Source organism: Eleutherodactylus coqui, chromosome 3, assembly GCF_035609145.1.
Source record: "Eleutherodactylus coqui strain aEleCoq1 chromosome 3, aEleCoq1.hap1, whole genome shotgun sequence".
NCBI lineage: Eukaryota > Metazoa > Chordata > Amphibia > Anura > Eleutherodactylidae > Eleutherodactylus > Eleutherodactylus coqui.
Genome location: NC_089839.1, coordinates 38304381 through 38327941, shown reverse-complemented (window position 1 = coordinate 38327941; position 23561 = coordinate 38304381). Strand labels below are relative to the sequence as shown.

At 43.4% G+C, this 23561-nt stretch overlaps 1 protein-coding gene across 1 annotated transcript; it reads left to right on the top strand.

Moving 5' to 3' along the window:
* The first annotated feature begins 6 nt into the window (after positions 1-6).
* Positions 7-20552, top strand: CHAC2 (ChaC glutathione specific gamma-glutamylcyclotransferase 2). The gene is made up of 3 exons (XM_066595513.1): positions 7-232; positions 13531-13566; positions 16506-20552. Exons 1-3 carry the CDS (start codon positions 98-100, stop codon positions 16893-16895), a joined length of 561 nt encoding a protein of 186 aa, XP_066451610.1. The 5' UTR covers positions 7-97; the 3' UTR covers positions 16896-20552.
* Positions 20553-23561: the final 3009 nt, after the last annotated feature.

Here is a 23561-nt window from a genome sequence, read left to right as displayed (position 1 = left end):
GGAGCTTGATGACAGCTGTAACTGTGAGTCCCCGCCCGCATTGGCCGCTGCCGGCCGGCAAAAGAGCTCGCCGTGTGATAAGCTGTCGCCGGTCATCATGTGGGTGTTCGGTTACGGCTCGCTGATCTGGAAGGTGGACTTCCCGTACGAGGAGAAGCTGGTGGGCTACATCACCTGTTACAGCAGGAGGTTCTGGCAGGGCAGCACTGACCATCGGGGGGTCCCCGGCAAGGTAAGAGGGGTAGAAGCGTCCTCCCTAGTCAGCAGGGTCACAGGGGCCATTGTCACAGTGACCCTGCCTGCTCTGATGGCTGGCAGCCCTCTGTAGAGTCAGCTCTGCAGGGAGGGCTCTACTTGGACGGGGTGAAAGTTTGGTAACCACTTTGCAAAAAGTTAGAAAACTTTTTTTTCTCTTAGTTGACATAAGTCATCCTTAGGGATCTGACCCCTGGAATGTGCACTGATCCAGGGGCCCCGTACGCTGTATTATGCTCCATAGGCTACGCGGTGACATATGTCGCACTTGCATCTAATGATTGTCAATGGGGTGTTGCAGCCTCACGTGGCTTGAGACACGACCGCCGCAGGAATTCCAACTCACCTGGGGTTGGGTCATAAGTGGCGCGAAGCTAGGACAGGTCATCGTGCAGCCCTTGCCGCATTCATACCGGCGTATGCTTCTTTTTAGCACATAAATGTGCTGCGCGTTTACGCGACTAAAAATCAATCGTGCTCGCTTATGCGTGTAGGCCTATTGATTTGCGTTGGTCCATTCATTCGCTTGACTTTTTTTTTAATCCCCCATGATGCAGTTTTCATGGCAGAAAATTGCACCGTTAAAACATTGTCGCGGTGTCCCATTCAAATGAATAGAACGTGCGTAATAAGTGGATTTTGGCGCAAATTTCATACCAAAATGTGCCATGTGAACAAGTCTAAAAAGCTTTATGTCTTGGGGCTCCTGCTCACGGAGGGATAATTGCTGCGGAATCCGCTTCGGGCGTTTGCACCAAACGGCGCCCAGAGCTATGGGAAATCGATTCTTTCTCCACACTTGCAAAAACCAATTGCGGTTTCCGAAAGCGAAGGGAAAAATCACACCCTGCTCCCTTTTCTTTTTGCGGATTCCATGTGGATGGCTTCCACTGAAATGAATCGAAGGTGTCCGATCCGCGACCCTTCCTAACGATGACGCGGGGAAAAAGAAAAAAAAAATCTGTACTATGCATGTCTGACAGCAAGTCGAGCGGCCCATCCGCAGTACAGAAGAAAATGAAACTAACCAGGTAAGCATGGCCACCGCATGCGGAATCTGGCCTGGCGGTGTGCAGGTGACCTTATCAGAGGAATCGGGTTTGTAGAAATATGTCCGACTGATTCAGAGGCTATATATGGTCCGCAGGCTGTAACTTGTGCCGCGATTTGATGAATTTTTGTAAGTTGTGTAATATATGCATATTTTACACCATTTAGCGTTCTTATTCATCTTAGTACTGACTTCACAACTTTTTATACACCCCTTGCTGGTTCAGTGTCTGCACAAAACTTGCTCTTCTGATTTGTATTCAGAGAAGTGTTTGCTGTTGCAGCAGTTTCTGTACACTTACTAATATTAAATCTCTACCCAACGAGGACAAAACAATTTTTTTTTTCACAAACTTTTATAGAAAACTGTCAATCCTAATAATTACAATGTCATCGGAACAGCATGCGCAGGGTTAAACGGTTGTCTGGCATTAAAAAGAAAATCCTATACAGCAGGAAATGTGATAAAATGTTAAACAACCCGCATGTGTTCTGCTGATTCTGCGTTCTCATTTTTAATACACCTTGTAATTGTTATGATTTATTACTTTCAATAAAAAATTTGATTATTTTTTTTTCCGCTTCAAGCCGACAACAGATTTTGTTGGGGAGGTAAAAACCAGCAAGGCATTTCACTGCAGGGGAAACCTAGCATTATATATATCAGCCTAGCATTATATATATATCAGCCATGCAGATGAATGGTTGTCCTTGTAATAAGAGGGCGGCCTCGAATCTGCCAGAATGGGAGTCGCTCTTGTAGAGAACCTCTCCATTCTGGTTCGTAAGCGAGGTTCTTGAGCTGGGGACTTAAGGTACAGGTGAGATTATTCAGAACCTGATCGCATTTTAAAGTCCGCTAGTTGACCAAAAAATTTTTTTTTCCAAATTTAAAAATATGTAAAAAAAATAAAAACAAAAAAACACTGTATTGCTGTATCAAAAAACAGAACTCATCAAAAATATGTTATCTATCCCATATGGTGAACACCAGAGGCATAACTATAGGGGATGCGGTTGCACCCGGGCCCAGGAGCCTTAGGGGGCCCATAAGGCCTCTCTTTTCCATATAGGAAGCCCAGTACTATAAGTAAAACATTATAGTTGTGGGCCCTGTTACAGGTTTTGCATCTGGGCCCGGGAGCTTCAAGTTATGTCTCTGGTGAACCTTATGGGTGTTCAAGAGTGCAGTGAGAAAAAGCAGTTTACGTTTTTTATTTTTTGCATGTAATTTGTATCGCACAGTGAACACTAAAAATTAAAATCCATAAATTTATCTTCACTTGATCATTTTGGTGCAGATTTGCTGCACCAAAAATCTTTTAGGACTCATATCCACAGGCGGATTTGCAATTCAAGCCACCCTTAGGCTACATGGCTTCTATCTGATCCACGGCCTGTCTGCAATTGAATTTGGGACAGGCCGCGGATTCCGCTGAAAAGCATGAGATTTTTATTTTTTAAAACCTCTCCATTGCGCATGTGCGGAGGCGCGCCTGAACACATTTGCAAGAGACGAAAATTAAGCCCCGGACTGGTAAGTAGAGAACCTGCAGTGTCCTCTGCCACGGATATGGTTGGATTCCGCTGCAGGTTCCCGCATGTGTCATCCGATTCGCCTGTGGACATGAGGCCTTACCTGAAGTGGAGAAGTCTTATGTGGATCCGTACAAAACTCTGCAAGAAAATCTGCAAAAAGAGATTTTTTTTTTTGACGTGGAATGTTACACTGCGGGAAATCTGCCCCACTTGGTAGCACACCCTTAGGCACTCTTACACAAAATGCCAATTTTACTGCTGTTCGCGGACCCAGGGTTACTGCGTCCCACAGCAGTTTCTAACACACCCCATCGTTGTGATGAGGTGTGTTTAAAAGCGCAAAAACACAGCAAAATGGAGCAGAGTGCTCGAATCGTGGCGTTAGAAAGAGCTGCGTTTGAGCGTGTATCTCCAAGGCGTCATACTGCGATTACTGCAGTGTTCAAAACGCCGCGGTAAAAAGCATGTGTGGGAGTGGCCTAAGGGTTCTTTCATATAGGCATAAGCGAGTATCAATCGAAAATTGCGTGTGTATTTCGGCCATTCCTGCGGGTTTTTGGGCACGTAATATGGAGAAAAATACGCAGAATTTACTTCATTCGCCTATTGCGGTGCATTATGCGCACCAAAATAGGACGTGCTGCGTTTTTGGGGGGTTTTTTGCACGAAAAAATATGCACGTGTGAACAAACACATTGAAATCAATGGCATCTATTCACTGCGTGTAACCTGCAGAAAATACCCTTGTCTGAACGAACCCTAAACGTGCAATTCTATTTTGTTTTTGTTTTACCATTTGGCCCCTTAAAAAAAAATAAAATAAAATAAAAAAAGTATAATTATTGGTATTTAAAAAAATACAATGCCTTCTGGGGGGGGGGGGGGGGACTTCTTGTGTCCTTGGTGGGTTATATCTGCAACCTGTCGACTTATGCTGCAGACTTTCTCCACAGATTTCACCCTATGCAATGCAGCGAATGAAATCTGTAGTAATTGCGCTACACGTTTTGCAACCAAAACCTCAAAATTTGGTTTAGTTTTTGCCACCATGGATTTCCTGCTGTGCAAATTCCGCAGACCTGTCCTGTGTGATTGTACCTTAAGGGTGCGACAGAAAAGCTGTGCAATTTGTGTCTGGAAAATCCGCAGCGTTCACGGTTCAAGCTGTCAGCGAGATTTTAAAAGATCTTGTCCACATGGCGCAAAAAAAATTTTTTTTTACACAAAATCCACTGAAGAATTGACGTGATGCGGATAGTAAACCTGCAGCATGTCAATTTATGCTGCACATTGTAGTGCTGATGTTACCTAAGGGGGTGAAAACCGCAGCAAAAACCGTACCAATTGGTGCACATTGGCTGATTTTCTTTTCCGTGGAACATGTCCTAAGGCCTGTGTCACAAGAGCGTACGCGCATTTGCACATTGTAGGTTGCGGGGTTTTTTTGCGTGCAACTGTCACGTACATTAAAATTACTAATTGGCTTAATTAGTTTCATATGATCTATTTCCCTGTGCAAATGCACCGAAAAATAGAGGAAGCTGCATAACTTTTTTTTTTTTTTTTCTTTCTTGTGCAACGGAATTGTGCGCGCAAAATATGTGCTAGTGAACAAACCTATTGAAATCAATGGGTTCTATTCACTGCGTATTGCGTGCACAAATACGCTTATGTGACACAGGCTTAAGGCCAAATTCACATAGACGCATTTCCATGCGCAATACGCAAAAAATAAGACCCATTGATTTCAATGGGTTAGTTTACATGCGCACATTAAGCCGGTCTCGCACAAACAGGTTTGAATTGCGGAATCTGCGATAGTCATGCGCATGAACGAGCCGTAGTATTCTGCCTTCATTCCAAAAAAAAATAGACCGTTTGCATGTCTGCTCACATGAGCAGACAACGATTGCCACTTGCAGAAATAAAATCGCAGCGTGACCTATTTTCATTCGGATTCCGCACGGATGGAAGCTGTCCGACCTGCAGGTAGCCACGTCATCGCCTAGCAACGGCGCGGGGGGAAAAAAAGGATTTTGGGGGGGGGGGATCTGTACAACGCATGACTGACGACGTGTGGCGGCTGTCCGTGGTACAGGAATTCAAAGTTGCGCACGGTCGTCAATCAGGGACAAGGCCGGATTCCGCTGCCGGCTCGCGGTTGCGGATTCCGCTATGTCGTGTGAGACCGGCCCTTAAAGAACACGTCAAACTAATTGGCTATTTTAATGGCTGAGCGTCGGTGCGTGTGTTTTTGCAATCGCAAAAAGGATAGTAAAATACTCAAATGCAAAGCTCGTGCAAATACGCTTATCTAAATCCGGCCTTACAGCGCCGCTAATTTTTGCTTGTTATGAAGGGGATAACGAGTTAGGCGTTGCTGCTATAGCAATGATGAAACAGCTTATATGTTTTGTAAGACCGCGGCAGGCATGAACTGGGAACGGACTGCTGCTGCAACTCTCAAAGGAAGGACTAAAATGGTCGTCACGGAAGCGTGAAGGTCACCGTGACTCCATGCACCTCAGGGATGATATAAATGCGCCGGCACACTGTGTGCTGTTACACGGCGGTCATGTCCCAGAATTTGTTATCGCAGCTCCTGAGGCAGGTTATTCTTTACAAATAGGTAAAACTACGTGTAAAATATCACGCGCCAAAGCCGTTGCTCTTGTGAGCGATATTTGTGCATTTTGGGCCTGAGTGATATACGGGGAGGAGAGCGCTTCGAGTTTACAGTATGGAGCTGCAGGCTGACTAGGCCTCATGTCTTTGTTGCCCCTAGCAACCAATCACAGCTCGACTTTCATTTGTGAAACTGCTGAGGTAAAATGAAAGCTGCTCTGTGATTGGTTGCTAGGGGTTACAGGGACAGTTTACTTTAGACCGTTTTGATAAATGAGGCCCGTTGTACGTCGCTGCCAGGCATGTTCATGGGGTATTGTATTCTGAGCTAAATGCATACAGAGGTCGCAAAAATACCGTACAGGCAGCGGCAGGCTTATTTCGTCACATGATGCTGGACGCCATACTGAAGAGGTAAAAGAGCGCCATAGCAAAATATCCTTCTGGTTTGTCACGCCAGGTCAGTGTCCTAAAAAGATGGACGCTGTCATCTAATTTTATAGAAGTACACGGTCATTTTGTCCATTAAGACCCCCTGGCCGCCATGTTAATTGGACACCTTGGATGCGTGGTTAAGGAGGGAGTTGTATAATAGCCTACTTCTTAAGTGCAATTGCGCATGCCTTAGCACCGCTTTTTTTTTTTTTGCGCGTAGCAGCGTATTTTACTGTACTTTTTTCTGCCTGCAGGGAATGTTTATTTGTGTGCGACAAACAAACGCAATGATTGATTGCTAATTAGTTCCAGATGTGTTCTCTCCAGCAGAATTACGCAGTGTTTTACACATCTCCTTGCATATTCCGCGCACATTTGCGCATCCCCATTGACCTCTATGGGGACCTTTTGATACGTAAATGTCAGTTTTCGACGGTGAGCCTATTTGTCAGATAGGCTCACCGCGGAGAATAGCGGCAAATTCTCTGCTATGATTCTCCGCTCGTGGATGCCGCGGTTGCGCTTTCCATAGCAACACTATGGAAAGCGGTCACTGCGTTATCCACAGCCGGATTATCGCTGCGGGTAATGCAATGAACAATCGCCCATGGATTGGGCAGGCAGCCTAAGTGATGGCCATAGGTCATTATCTAGAGTAAGGGGGGGGTCTCGCACAAGCAGATTCTAATTGCGGAATATGCATCCAACCCGCAGGCCATACGCAATTCACATTGTGTATGGGCTGCGGGTACCCGCGTCATTGCTAAGTGACGGGAAATACAAATGACGAAGGGGGGGAAAAAAAAACTGTACTATAGGTACTTACCAGGGTCACCGGGAGAGAGCTGTCACTATGGGTGATCGAGGTGGGAAACGCGGTGCCGGCCCCCCGAACTCAGCTCTATTTGGACAGCATCTTCAAAGTATATGGCTGCATTGCGTATTTCGGTCCGTAAATGTGCAGCTTATACACACTCCAATACGCTGATTCCCTGCATGTTGATCCCTATTGACAATTTTTTTTACGCAAGCAAATACGCAAAAATCCCATTGATTTTGTGCAGAAATCCGCAGGTTTCCTGTATATACACACAACCATTAACCCCAGTAGGCTATTTCGGTGCGTAATTTGCACCTTGATAGGACATGTTGCATTTTTTTTTTTTTTTTTTACACACAGCTGTGATTGAACCCATTGAAATCAATGGGCACTATTGACTGTGTATTACGCATGTAAAACGTATGCGTACTACACTACATATGTACATTTGTGCGAATGAGTCCTGAGACCTCTCTCACACAGGCGTGTTTTTTTTTTTTTTTTTTGTTTTGCAGCTTTTAGCGGATGTTTTCAATGTCCGCTAAAAACGCTGCATTAAGCCTCCATTCTTTTCAATGGGGTCTGTTGGGCAGGCGGTTTAGCATGCACTAAAACAAACGCTGTATGTTCTATTTTCTGCGTTGCAGCATGGTTTTGACGCCCTGCAACACCCGTTAATGTTTAATAGGGTGAGTTAAACTGCAGTAAAAATGTTGTAAACTGCTGTTTACATGTTTCACAGCATTTGTAACGCTGCCTACTATACCACCGGGAGGGGGGGAAATATCTGGCTGTGACCTTGGCCAACGACCTCCGCGTGTCTGCTTCTTCTGTACTGCAGATGACTGTGGACACTTACCGTCCGTCATGCATTGTACAGATTTTGCGGGTATCCGCAATGTAAATTATGGATGGGCTGTGGGCCGGATGGCTTCCATTAATGTTAATGGAGTCCGCAGCAAAATTGAGTGTGTGTGTTTTTTTTTGTTGTTTTTTTTCCCCTCTGCTCGCAGAATACGCAGTTTGTTTCTGCAAGTGTGAAGGAGAAAGCGATTTTACATATCGTTTTGAATGCACGCTATTTGTTGCAGATCCTCCGTGTTGATTCTGCAGTAGAAATCCGGCCTTGGGACTGTCTCACACGAGCGTTTTTTTTACTGCGTATTCCGCACATGGGTTTTGTCTGCATTAAAAAAAAACCTGTAATAAATCTTGCATTATTTTCTTTTGTGCGCCTTGCACACAGAGCGCGAAATGTGCGCGCAAAAAAAAAAAAGAATGCACTGTTTTGGCATGTATAATGTGCGTATTAATGTCTAGGTAGTGTATGAGGATTGTCAGCATGCAGCTGCTACCACATGGGAGATACACGTGCGGTGTCCAGGAGAAGAACGGCTGTGTGAGAGCGCCCGTACGCATATTCTCATACGGCAGATTTGTTGCAGAAATTCCTACAACCGATATGTCCATTCCATACATCTGAATGAAGTCCCATTCACATCAATGCAACAAATCTGCCGCATGTAAATAATGTCTTTTACGTTTGGCCTCTTTGTACTTGTACGCTGCAGTTTTTGTGTGCCGACCTGCAGTTTCCGTAGATGCAATCAGCAGCCATTTTCCAATTTGCATAAGGGTGCGTTCACACGTTGCTCATGTTCTGCGGATTCCATTGCAGATTTTGGTGCAGGTCTGCAGCAGCTTCCACCTATTCAATATAAATTCCATTGAATGGGTGAAATCTGCTGCAGATATGCAGCAAAAGATGCAGAAAGTCACCTACGTGTGAGCCTACCCTGATGGTAGATTCGCACAGGCGAGTTTCTCCCGATAGCGATATGAACGGAACGCATGCGTGTTAATAACACATTTATTTCAGTGTGTTTTATTTACATGATGCAGAATTAAAAAATCGCTGCATGTCCTATTTTTAGGCGTTTCCTCATAAAGAATCGCCCATTATTTCCTATGGGATCTTATAGAAAAATCGCATCGCGTGTAATTTGTGCCATTGAAAACTGTTGGAAACAGTTGCGATCTTTTCATGTGTGTGGAAATCACAAGCGGCGATGCATTTTTTTTTTTTTTAAGCAAAAACTCATCATGCTCAACTCTGGAATCACAATTTAACCAGCATGATATCTTTCTGAGTTTCTTGAATTGATATCGCGCTTGCCCGTGTGAATGGACCCTAAGACCTGCAAATTTTGTGTGCAAAATGCACTGAAAATAGAACCTATTGACTTCAATGGGTTCGTTTACAAGCGTGTATTTTGTGTGCACAAAAAAAAAAACCGGAACAAGTCATTAAACTAAACTTATTGGCAATTTCAATGGCTGAGAGCATCGGTGTATGTATTTTATTTTTTTTTTATTTTTGTTCTTTTGTGTGCAATTACACACGACTCGCATACCTAAATAGTACAATTTAAAAAAAAAACTGTTGCACATGCAAACATCCGATGTGCAAATAAGCATACGCCTGTGTGACACCGGCCTAAGGCTGCTCTCATACAGCCCACTTTTTACAGGGTTTAGTTCTGAATTACATGGCCATTGTATTCGCTGTCCTCTACTGATCCCGTCTATCCAGAGAAAGGGGGCGTGGTTATCTCAGCAGCTCATCAATCAGCGTGACTCTTCTTGGCCAGATGACTCTTCTTCTCTGCTAATTTTACATAAGGTTGAGGATAACTGCGGAACTAGTTGAGGAGATACATGGACATTTTAGGAAAAGAGGACATTAGAAGTGATTTGGGTTTTCTGTTTATTGTCCCCTGCAGGCCGCTGAACTCTGTTTTAGGGGTGAAATAGTGACCACTTCCCTTTTAAGTAATTTCCTAAATTCTTTTGCAGAGTACCACAAAAGTTCTAGATCTATAAGTTTACAACAAGTACTTAGATCGTCCTCCTCATACTCCATTCTGCTGGATTCACGCATTAAGACACAACATGCTAAACCGGCAGCTGAATGGCGGATGTAAACGTGTGTATGTTTTACAGACGTGTGCCCTCCACTGACTAAGCATCATAGAATAGTGATATGCAGACAATAGCGTGCAGAACCCTCCAGCAACGCAAGAGATTAGCATGAGGGCTCCAACACGCAGTAGTTTTGTTTTCCTTTTCTCTTTCTTCTGTTACCGTTTTGGATGCATTTATGTCACCTTTTGTATCTTTGCCGGATTATTTAGGTTGTGTAAATCTCCTGCTCTCCAGTTACAATGGCTTGTGGGAAAATCTGCAGTTGTGGATGTGTGTTAAAATCTTCACGGTCTCCAATTGTATAGTTTTAAAAGCTATCGTAAAATGCAAGTACCTACAAGAGCGGGGATGATAGAAAAAAAAAAGTCTTGGATTTTGTATGTTTTGCACCATAAGACCCTTTTAACAGCCAACATCCTGTATATGTTGCATAAAATATTGCAAAGTAACCCATTTATCTAGACCTGTTTAAAGGAATATTCCAGTGTTATGTAAACAAAGATTTAAGTAACTTTCTAATATCCATCAGTGCCAAAAACAATCCCTCTCCTAGAAGAAGTTGTCGGAATCAAAGAAACTTTCTCTGTGTGATTGTAACATTGTTGTAAGTAAGTTGCAATATCGGAGAATGTCACTTTGACATGTGAAAAGTTTTTCTTGAAGTGTAGTTACTCTTTAAAGATCATTATATATGATTCCGGGCCACCCAGTATAAAATGATACACACCTAATGCTTCCCACAGCTGGGGGTTTGCTACAATTGTAATACATTTTACTTAAGACTCTTAAGACTAGATCTGTGATGTATGGCTATAGCCAGCTCTGAGCGCTTTTAAAGGGAACTTATCACTAAGTTTTAGGCTCCAATGCCACCACCATGGTGTTGGATCAGACAGGAATTCCAAAGATGACCCTGTATAAATGTCTGTTGCTGCATTATGTATAAAATGAACCTATAATGTGGCGTGCTCTGTAAATGAATAACCCTTTAATATTCAAGGGAGCCATGCTGCAATCCTGAAAAGTCACATGGTCCAGCAGTCTCTAGACTCACTCTTTTGGGCTTGATTGACTTGATTGCACCATTGTCTTTTACTTCTTGGGTGTAGGGGGATCTTAAAAAAAAAAAAAAAAAGTCTGGGTTAAGATGGAAAGCTACTGACCAGCAGACCGTAGAGGTGTCCTTTAAAAACAGGTGATCCCCAGTAAAACCAGGTGAGTGGTTTGTGCTGCTGCTGTGCTTAAAGGGAATGTCCCGGAATCAACAGTTATCACTCACCCTGTGAATAGGTGATAAGTGTCTGGTGGAGATGTCCTCACCTGGGGCCCCTACTGTTCAGGAAAATGGAGGTCCTCTACTCTCCTTTCCCTAATGCACCCCTGGCATTGAATATAAGCTTGAATGGAGAGTCCGTTGAGCATGTGAGTTTGTTCCATTGAACACTGTGGGACCCCCACTGAACCGACATTATCCATTTTGTGGAAAGGTGATACATGTTGTTGATTCTGGGAATATACCTAAACTTGCAGAGTATTGCCTAGACTCTATAAAGTTGTACTGTGAGGGAACACGTGGCTAACTTAAATGAATCCAAGTTTCAAGGTCCAGATGAATTACATCCTATGATACTAAAGAAAGCAGCAGAGGTAATTGCTAAACCACTCGCTGTAATCTCCAATTCTCTGGAATTTCTCCAGGAATTCTCAGAAGGGCAAATGTTGTCCCCATCTTCAAAAAAGGGAATAAAGTGGAGCAAGGAAACTACAGGCCTGTGAGCCTGACTTCTATACCGGGAAAGATCTTTGAACAAATCTAACAGAATCAATGACTGGGTTGATTAGGGAAATGCGGTAGATATAGTATGTCAAATGCTTTTACTAACTTTAAGATAAAGTATCTCGTACCATCCTTTTATGAAAAAAATGACCAAATAAGGCAACTGTTAGGTGAATTCACAACTGACTGAGTGATCGTACTCAGAGTGGTCATAAATGGCTATACATCCAACTGGAAGAATGTCTTAAGTGGGGTATTACAGGGCTCTGTCCAAGGCTCTGTGTTCAAAAATTTTTTTAATTATCTGGAGGAGGGAATTGAGGGGAAACTGATCAAATTTGCCATTGACACAAAGCTGGGAGGGTTAGCTAACACTAGAGAGAGAGAGGATTCAAAAAGATCTAAGCAAGCTGGAGCGGTGGGTGGTGACCAACAGATTTTTTTTTAACATGGAGAAATGCAAAGTCCTTCATCTAGACAAGAGGGGAAAAAAAAGCAGATACAGAAAAACTTGAAAAACACTTGGGTATACTAATAAATCACAGACTGAACATGTGTCAACAGTGTGATGCAGCAGCAAAAAAGGCAGACACAATTCTGGAATGTATTAATAGAAGCATAGAGTCTAGATCACGTGAGGTAATTATCCCCCTCCACTCTTCCTTGGTCAGACCTCATCTGAAATACTGTGCCCAGTTTTTGCCACCCCAATTTAAAAAAAGATAAAGCCAAACTGGAGCAAGTCCAGTGAAGAGCCACCAGGATGGTGAGCAGTCTGCAAATCATGTCCTATGACAAAAAGTTAAAGGATCTGGGAATGTTTAGCTTGCAAAAATGGCCGAGAGGAGACCTAATAGCGGTCTACAAATATCTGAAGGGCTGTCACAGTGCAGAGGGATCAGCCCTATTCTCATTTGCACAAGGAAAAGCTAGAAGCAATTAGATGAAACTGAAAAGGATGAGACAGATTAGATATTAGACAGTGAAGGTGATCAATGAGTGGAACAGGTTGCCATGGGAGGTGGTAAGTTCTCCTTCAATCGAAGTTTTCACACAGAGGCTGGACAAATATCTGTCTGGGATGATTTAGTGAATCCTGCACTGAGCAGGGGGTTGGACCCGATGACCCTGGAGGTCCCTTCCAACTCTACCATTCTATGATGATAAACCTTAAAAGGCGGTATCTTCTTTTGAATGCTGCTGAACCGCAAAACTAGAATCGGGGCTCTTTCACACGAGCGTATATTAGCCATCGTTTTCACAGCCGGACGATATACACTACGATCTGATGCATTGGATTACAATGCATCAGCTCACATGGCCGTATTCCCGCAGCGTGAAGGCGCTCGGCTGAGCCAATATAGCGCCAAGCGCTTTCACGCCGAGCTGAGAAGATAGTTCTGGAACTATCTTTCCGTCCGGTATGCGCCGGCTGCTGCATAGACTCTTATGGGAGCCAATGACAGCGGCCGGAGAAGGGAGGTGGGAGGGAGTTTAGCAGCGTGACCGCTAAACTCCCTCCCTCTTCTCTCCTCCCATTGCTGGCTGCGGACAAGGGGAGGGGCAGTTGCCTAGCTCCGACCCCATCCCGCCCCCTCCCATGGCAAACAGTCGGAGGAAAAGAGAGAGGAGGGGAGTCGGGGAGGGAAGGGGAGGCATTGCGGCTTCAGTGTATATGCACCGAGGCCTATTGCGTCCGAACAGGCGCACAAATGTTAGAGATTTGTGCATCCATTCATGCGTTTTTATGACGCTGGCGGGCGCACGTAAAAACGCCTATGGCTGTGTGATGGAGGACTCAGTCTGAGGATTAGAGTGGTGCTCTTTCTGGGGGGAAAAAAAGGAAACCTTCCTTCTAATGATGGACAGTCTCTTTCATCTCAGAAATTGAAAAGTGGAGTGTATATTACTGCATCATGTTCTTGGACATACTAGAGGGGTGTATAATATAAAACCCAAATTAGTGGGTCTTCAGTAAGTTATTTCAATCATATGGAGTAATATCTTGTAACCAAATAACACATTTCTTTTTGTTATTTTGTAGCCTGGAAGAGTTGTCACACTTGTCGAAGATCCAGAGGTAAAAATAATCTGCTTCTCATATTTTCTAATAGGATCTGAAACTTTTTATGCCTCTTGCTTTTTGGTACAAGTTAAAGGGAACCTGTCGCCAGGTTCATGCTGCAGTACAAACCCGGGACAGGTAAGTACACTGCACCCCTGAAAGTCTTATTCTGAAACTCTGCGGCATTTTAGAATAAGCAGGTTTTGAAGTTTGATTCCAAACTGGGGTGATACCGTGTCGGCCGCTCCCCGCCCGAAGCATCTAGATCGATAGATCTCTCCCTGCTTGTGTATAGGGGGAGAGCTGTCACTCTAGATCAGGGGTGTCAGACTCCTTGTTGGCGAGGGCCACATCAGCATTATGGTTACCTTCAAAGGGCCGTTTGTAAGGGCTCCTTCACACTGATATATTTGCTCTCCAAATTGCATGCAATTTATTTATTTTTTTTAATGCACCTACTAAGAACAGCTTAAATAACATAACGTTGATTTGCATTGGAGTATTCAGACGTGTGTATTAGAAATGCTGCAATTCTTTTCACGCACGTCTTATTTTGGTTCATATTGCAGACCGAAATTGCCCATTAGTCAATTAGATCCTAGGATTCTATGGCACCTTCTTGAGTTTTTCTTTTTTTTTTTTTTTTTGCACGCGTGAAAAACACTCTGAATATGTGCGCAAAAAAAGAGCAAAATACAAGAAGCTCCAAAACTGCATACATCTAGGGCTTATTCACATGAGTGTAACTACTCCTTAACATGGCTTTGAAGCTTTATTCACTATGATGGTGTTTTTCCCCTTCCACCGCTTTGGCACAGAGGTTCCTACCTTGGAGGGGTGCTGGCTGTCAGAGCTGTGCCGCTACCTCTGCCAAGCACTAGTTACATCCTCTGGGAAAGTGGAGAGTTGGTCTTACTGCGTCTGGGCCACAGAAAATGACATGATGGGCCGCGGGCCTTGAATTTGACGCATGCCCTAGATGATGCAGGAGGGGAGAGGCTGGTGCAGCGCCACCCCTGTGATTCGGAGCTCAGTTTGGAATTAAACTTCAAAGTATGTCTATTCTGAAATGCTGCAGCGTTTCCAAATAAAACCTCCAGCGATGCGCTGTGTACACCTGTCTTAGGCTCGTGGTGCTCGTGGCTCCTGTAGAATGAACCTGCTGACAGGTTCCTTTTTTTTTTTTTTAAAAGATGACATTTACTGTGGATTACAGTGCACTTTATCAGCTTTTATTGCACCTATTTTTATAAACCTCATATTTTGGTGCAAGTCCTACAGATCCGTGCACATCATCCCTATAAGGTGCTAAATGGAGTCTTCTTGCTTCTGTATTCTAAACCTCTAGGCACTACAGTCCCTCCAGAATAAATTCTTCTACACAGAACATGCCACACTTTATTCCTCGCATAGATTCCATATAAATCAGTGAGAAAATATATGAAATTGGAAAAACCGAGCTACATAGCAATCCATGGATGCAGTATTCTAGCGTTGTCCACCATGGGTCCCCAAAAGTAACAAAATGTAGATCGTCCGTTTTGCAGTTACACCGTTATAAAGTATGTAGGCCAGAGTCCTGCATAATAGCAGATGGAATGTAATAGTGTCATGATGTGCCCAGTAGTAGATAAACACATCCACACGCAGCCCGGACTAATTGTTATTTTCCGCTGGTTGTTCTGTCACTTTCTGTGTGCTTTACAGTTCATTAAAGTTGTCCTTATCACACCACTATCCCTCCCCTATGTCCAGCCTGTTGTCAGGGATTGTTTATTCAGATATTAAGCCTCAATTGTCACTGCAAGAGCCGATTTTCAGGCTTCACCCTCCTCTAACTTTGTTTTGTGAAATACATGTAAACCTCTACAGATATTAGATTGCGTGTAAATGTACAGGAAAATTCAGTTACTCTGGATCATCGGAGATTCCGGGTTATTGGATGGTCCTAGAAATGTATATAAAATAACTTGTAGGAGTTATGCAAAATTTCTTACTATCACTTCCTTTAAGATTTCTGCTCATGCGAAGGCCCCCTTGACAATAAGCAGATCACGGAGTCTTGTCCTGCCAGCAGTCGGCTGTAGTCTGTGGGAAATTGTAGCAGGTGGGCTGCATTCACACCAACGTATATCGGCTTGGCATGAAAACCGAGCCGATATACGTTCCTGTGGATCCAGCCTAATGCTGTGTTTTTAGATGGAACTATCTTCGTTTAAATGAGTGAAAGCTAACTAGAATCATTCGATTTAAACTCCAGCCAACGACTGAATGACTAATGAGAATCGTACTCTTTGTTCAGTTTCAGCCGGACTAAAAATTCTTGTTGGCTAGTTGACTTATCATGAAACTCGGAATGATTCTCAACGATAACCCGCCTGTCTAAACAGGCTGAGCAAGTGCAAACAAGTTAGCAGTGATGTCACTCGCTCGTTAAAACGAGAATTGTCTCCTCTAAAAGGGGAATATCAGTTCAATTTCCCTGCAGCACTCCCACTGGTCAAATGAAGCATTACACAGTAATTATTTATTTCAATGGGTTGTCTGAGTGATGCAGGACTGGTCCGCCAGAGCTGCTCTTTGAAACCTTACTCCACTGTGACCAGAGGATGAGACTACGGAATACCTTTTTTATTCCCTTTTGTTGGCTCTGTTTATGTGATATTCTCTGCCTTTTTATCATAAATTGTTACTTAAATATTTAAAGGGCCCATGATGGATTTGACATACCAATTTTGAGAGGAATTCTAATGGATTACATTGACCGTGTTCAGGTTGATGTTGGAGATGACATCCCGGTTAAATGCTTAAATTTCATCTGTACTTGAATGTCCTTTTGGTTATCTATCTATAGTCAGTAGTGTTGACCTAGCAATGACCACAATCAGCCCACAAGAAGCCTATGACACTAGCACTACACGCTTACTATAGAATCATTTGCTTGTATTTTACAGGGCTGTGTATGGGGTGTAGCCTACAGACTCCCAGAGGGAAAGGAAGACGAAGTAAAGGCTTACCTTGACTTTCGAGAGAAAGGAGGCTACCGGACTACGACTGTTGTCTTTTACCCAAAGGATCCTTCAATAAAACCGTTCAACGTACTCCTGTATATCGGAACCTGTGATAACCCCAACTACCTCGGACCTGCTCCCCTAGAAGACATCGCTGAACAGATTTTTAACGCGGTTGGGCCTAGTGGGAAAAACACCGAATACCTGTTTGAACTTGCTAATTCACTCAGGAACCTTGTACCCGAAGAGGCAGATGAGCACCTTTTTTCCTTAGAAAAATTAGTGAGGGAACTATTGGAGAGACGCCAAAATATAAATTGTATAGAAATTTGATCCCTTTCATCACTAGGAATGAAGACATGTACACAATGTTTCCTGAAGTTATTTATGCATTACTAGGCGTTTATTGGGATATTTTATATGCAATTTATTTTAGTGCTTTCTCGCAATGAACTTTAGAAATCTTAAATTATAGTATTTATTAAGGCCTAATATTAGACGGTAAGAGAATAAGCAAGCCTAAATTAAGGACATTAATAATGTCATATTCTGCACACATTATAATACTGTTAAAAGAACAAGGTAGCAGGCTATAGAGAAGCCAAGCAAGTTGGTCTATAGTTTTGTGGGAAAAGATTTAATACAACTTGTATTTTAATCCATGTGTTATGATTAGGAGTCCAATGGGTGGTCCTACAGTTTCCTTGAAAAGAGGACCGACCCTGATTTCCGGGTAAGGGAGATTTGAAATATAAGCCCTAACTGCACAACATTTAGAGATGGCGGGAGGGGTTAAAAAAAAAAGAAAAGAAAAAAAGCAATCTTTACCTATCAGGTGCTGTCCAGGTCTGAACATCACTTTCTGGTAACTGAGTTCATAAATCCTGCCTCCCGCAAGCGTTAGTTGGTTCTCGAGTGCCGCAACTTAATCAGAGCCAATAAAAGCAGTACTGGATGAACCAATCACAGCCATTCAATGCGATGGCTGTGATTGGTTCTTCGAGCGCTGCATTGATTTATTGATTGGTTCTTGAGCACCGCAACTTAACCAATCAATGCAGCGCTTCCCAGAGGCAGGGTTTACGAACTCCGTTACCAGGAAGTGATGCTCTGTCAGCTGCTGCGGACTGAAGCAAGAGCTCAGGAGACCAGCAGGAGGGACCTACATGGCGCCTGCTAGGTAGATATAAGACATCCCCTGAAAATAAGACAATGTGACTCTTTTGGGGCAAAAATTAATATAAGACCGGGTCTTAGTTTTGGGGAAACACGGTATGAATGATTGACAGCTATCTCTATGTACAATCGTGCAGGGCCTGCGGAGAAGCACTGCTAAGACCGCCCACTGGACTCCTAAAAATAGAAAGCAGGAATCAAAATGAATAAAAAGAAAGATTAGACTGAATTTTTCTCCATAAAACTATATATTAATCTGCTCAGCTCCTCCTGCTCTATAACATGCTCCCTGGAGATCAGACACTATGGTCAATGCGACAGGTTCTCTTTAAGGAAAATACAAAGAACCTATGACTGGAAGAACAGCGTATCTATTGCTGGCTCTCCTTTCCTTGTCTATCAAACCTCAGTCATAAAATAACTCCCCGTACACTTTTTACACAAGAGCTAAAGAGCAGCAGCCATCAGAGCATCTGACGACGGGTCATCCGTACACTCCCTTAGGCCATGGTTTGGCTTTGTGATTAGACAGCTGGACTGTGTGGCCTTCGCTTTTAGGGACAGCACATTTACAGAAATGATGCCAACTTCTGTGTGAAGGTTACACGGCTCTAATGTACTGTATATCAGAAATGTTGAGACCGGCGTTTCCATTATTTAACTCTGCTGCTCAAATTCCCACAACAGGTCATGGTTTCAGGATTTCCTTAGTAGTCCACAGGTGATCTAATTATTGTCCGTGCCACTGATTTGTCACAATATAATTGACCTTAAATCAAGATCTGTTTGGGGTACTTGAGGTCTGGATTAGGAATTTAATGGGGTTTCCAGGGAAAGCTGCAGCTCGTACACAGGAATGGCTGACCTCTAATTCAAACATAGTGGTGGTCAGCCAGAACAGGGGCTTCTCCATTCTGGGTTGTAGCAGGGGGTCCCGTGCGAGTGAACTCACTCTGACATTCATATGCCCTAACGTGGTATGTGAACAACCTCTTTAAAGGGGGTTTACCAGGACAAGTTCTTCCCTATCCACGTTAGGGGATAACTTGCTGATTGGTGGAGGCTTCCCCACTGAAGCCCCTGCTGCTCTTGTGAATGGGACGCCCATGTCCCATTCTTCTGTTACTGCGGTGGTTGCCTCTTCTCCAGCAGTGCCATCTTTCTGAATGGAGCGCTGGCCTCTCACGTGCTGTCAGTGCTACATTCATTTAAATAGGAGCGCCAGAACTACCCGATTGAGTGTGTCACTTGGGTACTCGGCAGTCCATGGATGTCACTGCTGGGGAAGAAGCTACCTCTACCGTAACAGGAGAATGAGAGATGGAAGTTCCATTCTTGAGATGGGCTAGGGTCTCAGCAGCACAACCCCTATGATCAGCAGGTTCTCCTTTATCCTATGGATAAGGAATAACTTATTTACATTCGGATGCTAGTAACATATGTTCAGATGCTAGATCTACTGTGTTCTAATCTCCTTGGGCACTGCAGCCAGCATTCTCCTACTTTTCACCATTAAAGGAGTTGTCCAGTTGTAAAGTATTGATGGCCTATCCTTAGAACACGTCATCAATACTACATTAGCGATAGTCCATTGCCAGCTACCCCTATTGATCATCTTTTCTTTGGGCAGATGTGCTGAGGTAATTTATGCAGGAAGCATACAGCTCTGTTTGCATGTGGTATTGCAGGCCAAGTTCTCAATAAAATGAATGGGAATTGGGCCTGCAATACCAAGCGTGGCCACTGCTGTGGGAACGGAACAGTATGCTTTCAAATCAGCTCAGTGTGTGAGTACATTGGCTTGGAGAACAGCTGAGCAATGGGGATCTCTAGTGATTACTACCACCCCCCACTGATAAGTTTACAACCTCTTAATATAGAGCTGCTTTTAGTCATCTGTATAGCCTTTAAAGGGGTTGTCTCATAAATTAAATTCTCCCCATGAAATACTTCATTTCTCTACAGTGAACATTCTTTATTTCTGCCACCTCTCTTCCTTCTTGTCACTCACATTGCATTAGTCCTTTCATAATAGATTGTGGAAAAAACTCTAACAGCAAGCAGAACTTCAATTACCTACTAGTGAACTTTCTTACTACTCAAACTTGATTGTGTCTAAAGCAAGAGATTGACAGCTCATATATATATAATATACACACCATAGCTTGTACAATATTCAGAGGACAGCACTAGGGTTAGAAACAGGCAGACAAACAAGCTGGCCCTCCCACAAGTTAAGAAAAGCAACTTAGGTTGCATTAAGAAATGTTTACAGTTTTTCTTTATGACTGTATTTTTAGTTCACCCTGCAGTCACTTCTGAAACTCTTCTCCCTGAGTAACAGATGACTAGAATTAAGAACAGCCCAATAATGTTACAAAACACAAGATGTCTGCAAATGAATGTGCTTTGTTGGTGAATCAGGTTTCCTTCCCCCTCCATACCTCAGTCTGCAGCTGATCCTACGAAGGAGTCTTCCTTCTCCACATAAGGTATTCTTTATATCTGTTCCACATGTTCATCAAGTCCGTTCTAAACAAACCTTCACATCCACCTTCCATAATCCACGTGGCTTTGTGTGGTGACACGTTACCTCAGGAATCTGTCACCAATACGACTTCTAATCACTTTCACTGTCTGTTGATCACACTATATCTGTTTGTCAGTAAATGAATAAAGTGATTGTAGGAGGATGGGAGGAATTTAAATATTGCCAACAAAGTTACCGCTGCAAAAGCAATTCAATCACTCCAATAACTCTTGTACTCAAATGTCGCTTAATTCATCTTAGTATAATAAACTATTTCATTGTGAGTGCAAATTTTTTTTTTTTAATGTCCCACCTTCTTTTTACCCTTATTAGGGCCCGTTCGCACAGGTATATGCAAGTTGCACTCAAGATCTTTGGGCACAACTCGTATTGGACACACATTTGTGTGCTGCCCAAAACCCGCGGCAGAGGACATTCCATGTCGGAGTCTGGGCAGCGATATGAACCAAAGTAGGACATGCTGTGATCCTTTTTTGCACGGACCATTGGTCCATATGAAAAACATCCACCTCAATAGCCTAACGGGCTAGAATTGGGTCAGTGTGCTGTTACTTAAACACACAGATGGGGTATATACCCGTCAATGCGCCGTTCGTTGGTAGCAGCAGAGCTTTCTAGAATTAGATTTGGGCATGGAGTGAGGGCACAATATTGGGGCAGATTTACTATTGCAAATTGCCCCAGAAACAGGTTAGCCGGTTTGCACCACATTTATCTTTTGGACACTTTTTACAACTTATCATTGTGGCTCCATTCGCAGTAGACGGGCAGTCTCGTAAAGAATGAGTGACTCCCATTGACACAGCCCAATAGTTGCTTAGTTTTAGGCTGTTTTCAGATGGGCAATAAAAATCACATGTATGTGAAGCCCGGGGTTTCCAATGGGTTCATCACATTAGTGATGCTTTGTCTTATGCAATGTTGTGAGGGAAAAAAAATGTGGCATGCTCTATGGTGCAGCGATTTGTGATGTTTTGTAGCCCATGTTTCCCTACTGAGTCTCCTTGTTTATTGCATCTCACAAACTAGTGATTTTCGTGAAATGTGATGCATGTCCCTACCCCTAAAATAAGCACTAGTTGCATTCCCAGAAAAAGAAAAAAATATATATAAGGGAAATAGAATAATACCTCCACAGTGCCACCTACTGGAAGGTAGCATTCCTTCAAGTCAAAGTTAGACTTTATACAAGCCTTGTAACAATGACCGGGAATTAAAAGCAAAGCCAGACTCCATGCACAGGCAGCTGTTTGTGCTTCATCAGTGTGCAGCAGGATTCTGGCGTTGCTAGTGAGAGGCCTGTGATGTGGGTCAGAAATGCGATCTTTAATCCTTCTGTGGAATACTTACCTAGCAGGCTCGGTCCAGGTCCTCCTGCTGCTGTCCAGCGCTCCACTGTGCGTTCTGCAGTCCTCGTTCGCCCACAGAAGATCACGTCCTGGTTGTGGGAATTCAAAAATCTGGCCTCGAGGAAGTAATGGCTCTGATTGGCTGAGTAGCACTGGATGAACCAATCAATGCAGCGCTTGATGAATAAGTGCAAGGGCTGATTGGCTGAGCAAAGCTTGAAGAACCAATCACGTTGTGGAGGCAGGATTTATGAATTGGCCAATCAATGTCGCAGCTTAGCCAACTCATACATCCCACCTTCTCAACATGATTGGTTCTTCAAACGCTGCTCAGCCAGTCAATGCAGAGCTGGATGAACCAATCACATCCCTCAGATTGATTTATTGAGCATTGCATTGATTGGCTAAGAAGTGCTGGATGAACCAGAGCCATCGCTTCCTGGAGGTGGGATTTTTGAATCCTGCAACCAGGAAGTGATCTTCTGTGGGTGAACGAGGTCTGCAGGATCCTCGACAGACCTCCAGAGAGCAGAAGGCCTGAACCAAGCCTTTAAAGGCAATTTTTTTTTCAGGGAATTTAGCTAGGGCTTATTTTAGGGGAGCTTAACCTTCAAGCAATATTTTCACTGGCAGCAGCAAAGCGATGCCTGATTTTTGACAAGAAAAACGCATCACTGACACTACAAAATCATGGGAACACAACTGCAATATCACCGTGATCGTGTAGCAGCGATATCGCTGTGGCCCGTGTGAAAGATCTTAAAGTGGGCTAAAAACCAAAGCAACTCAGACAAGTGAGCAATTTCGTTGCTCAGTTCCCCAATGGCAGCCACTTGTACACAGGTTTACTATTGCACGAATTAGGTTTCCAGGGATAATTTGGGCAGTAATTGCCACATGGAAAAGGTACCTTAACCCCCTTACCAAGATAGACATCTGTTTTTTTACAGCAGTTCTCCCAATATATTTCCTTAGTAAAAAACCACACATGGGGCTGAGGCTCCAGCGATGGATTGTGCGATTTTACCTATGATGATACAAGACACTTAAAGATGCCATAATTGAGGGAACAAGCAGCCATAAGGATCAATAAAACACCTTAGAATCTCCATTTGGAATGGGGTCCTGTTCCAAGCCTACCTACCAGAATTCATCACTAGCTACAACTTACCAGATGCAGCTGCCAACAATAAGTGATCTGGATGCAGAAGTGAAAGGAGAGTAGGAAGAGAGCTGTGCATTGCTGCTCCTAAGGGTTGAGAAGGGTATTGTTTCTCCTTAAGGAGAACACCTAGAAGGTGTGCAAGGAGACTTAAGGCCATCCAGCCTCCTGGAAAATATGCAAATAAGGAAGATGGAACAATACCTCTGCAGCACGACCTAGTGGAAGGTAGCATTCCTGCAAATTAGTGTTAAGACTCTCTATACAAGCCTTATAACAATGACTGGGAATTAGTCGTAATGCTGATGTGTAGAAGCATGTAATATATAACTGTCTGAGGAAGCCAGTGGTTCAGGTATTTTCATATGTTGGTCTATTTAAACGTCTCTTCAACAGTCTTATGATGTCCCAGCAACTATTTATGGGTCAGGCTTCTTGTCTGACTATTGGCTTTCTCTTCCATTTTGACAATGAACAGATCCCAGTGTTGAACGTTGATTTCCAATGCTTCAAATGGAGATAAAGACAGACCTACAGTTGGATTGTACGACAACAGATGCCCCCTGCAACATGTATCCCTCAAGTAATGGGCATCTATTCAAATTGATACAGATTGCAACATACTGCTCTACACCAACAGGCACGTGTGAGTGCAAGCTGCTGTCAGTATTACTAAACTCATAGGACCTGCTGTATTAAAACCAGTATTTTATATGCTAGTCTAAAGCTGCCTACACACTTGAGGATTTGGATGGCCAAAA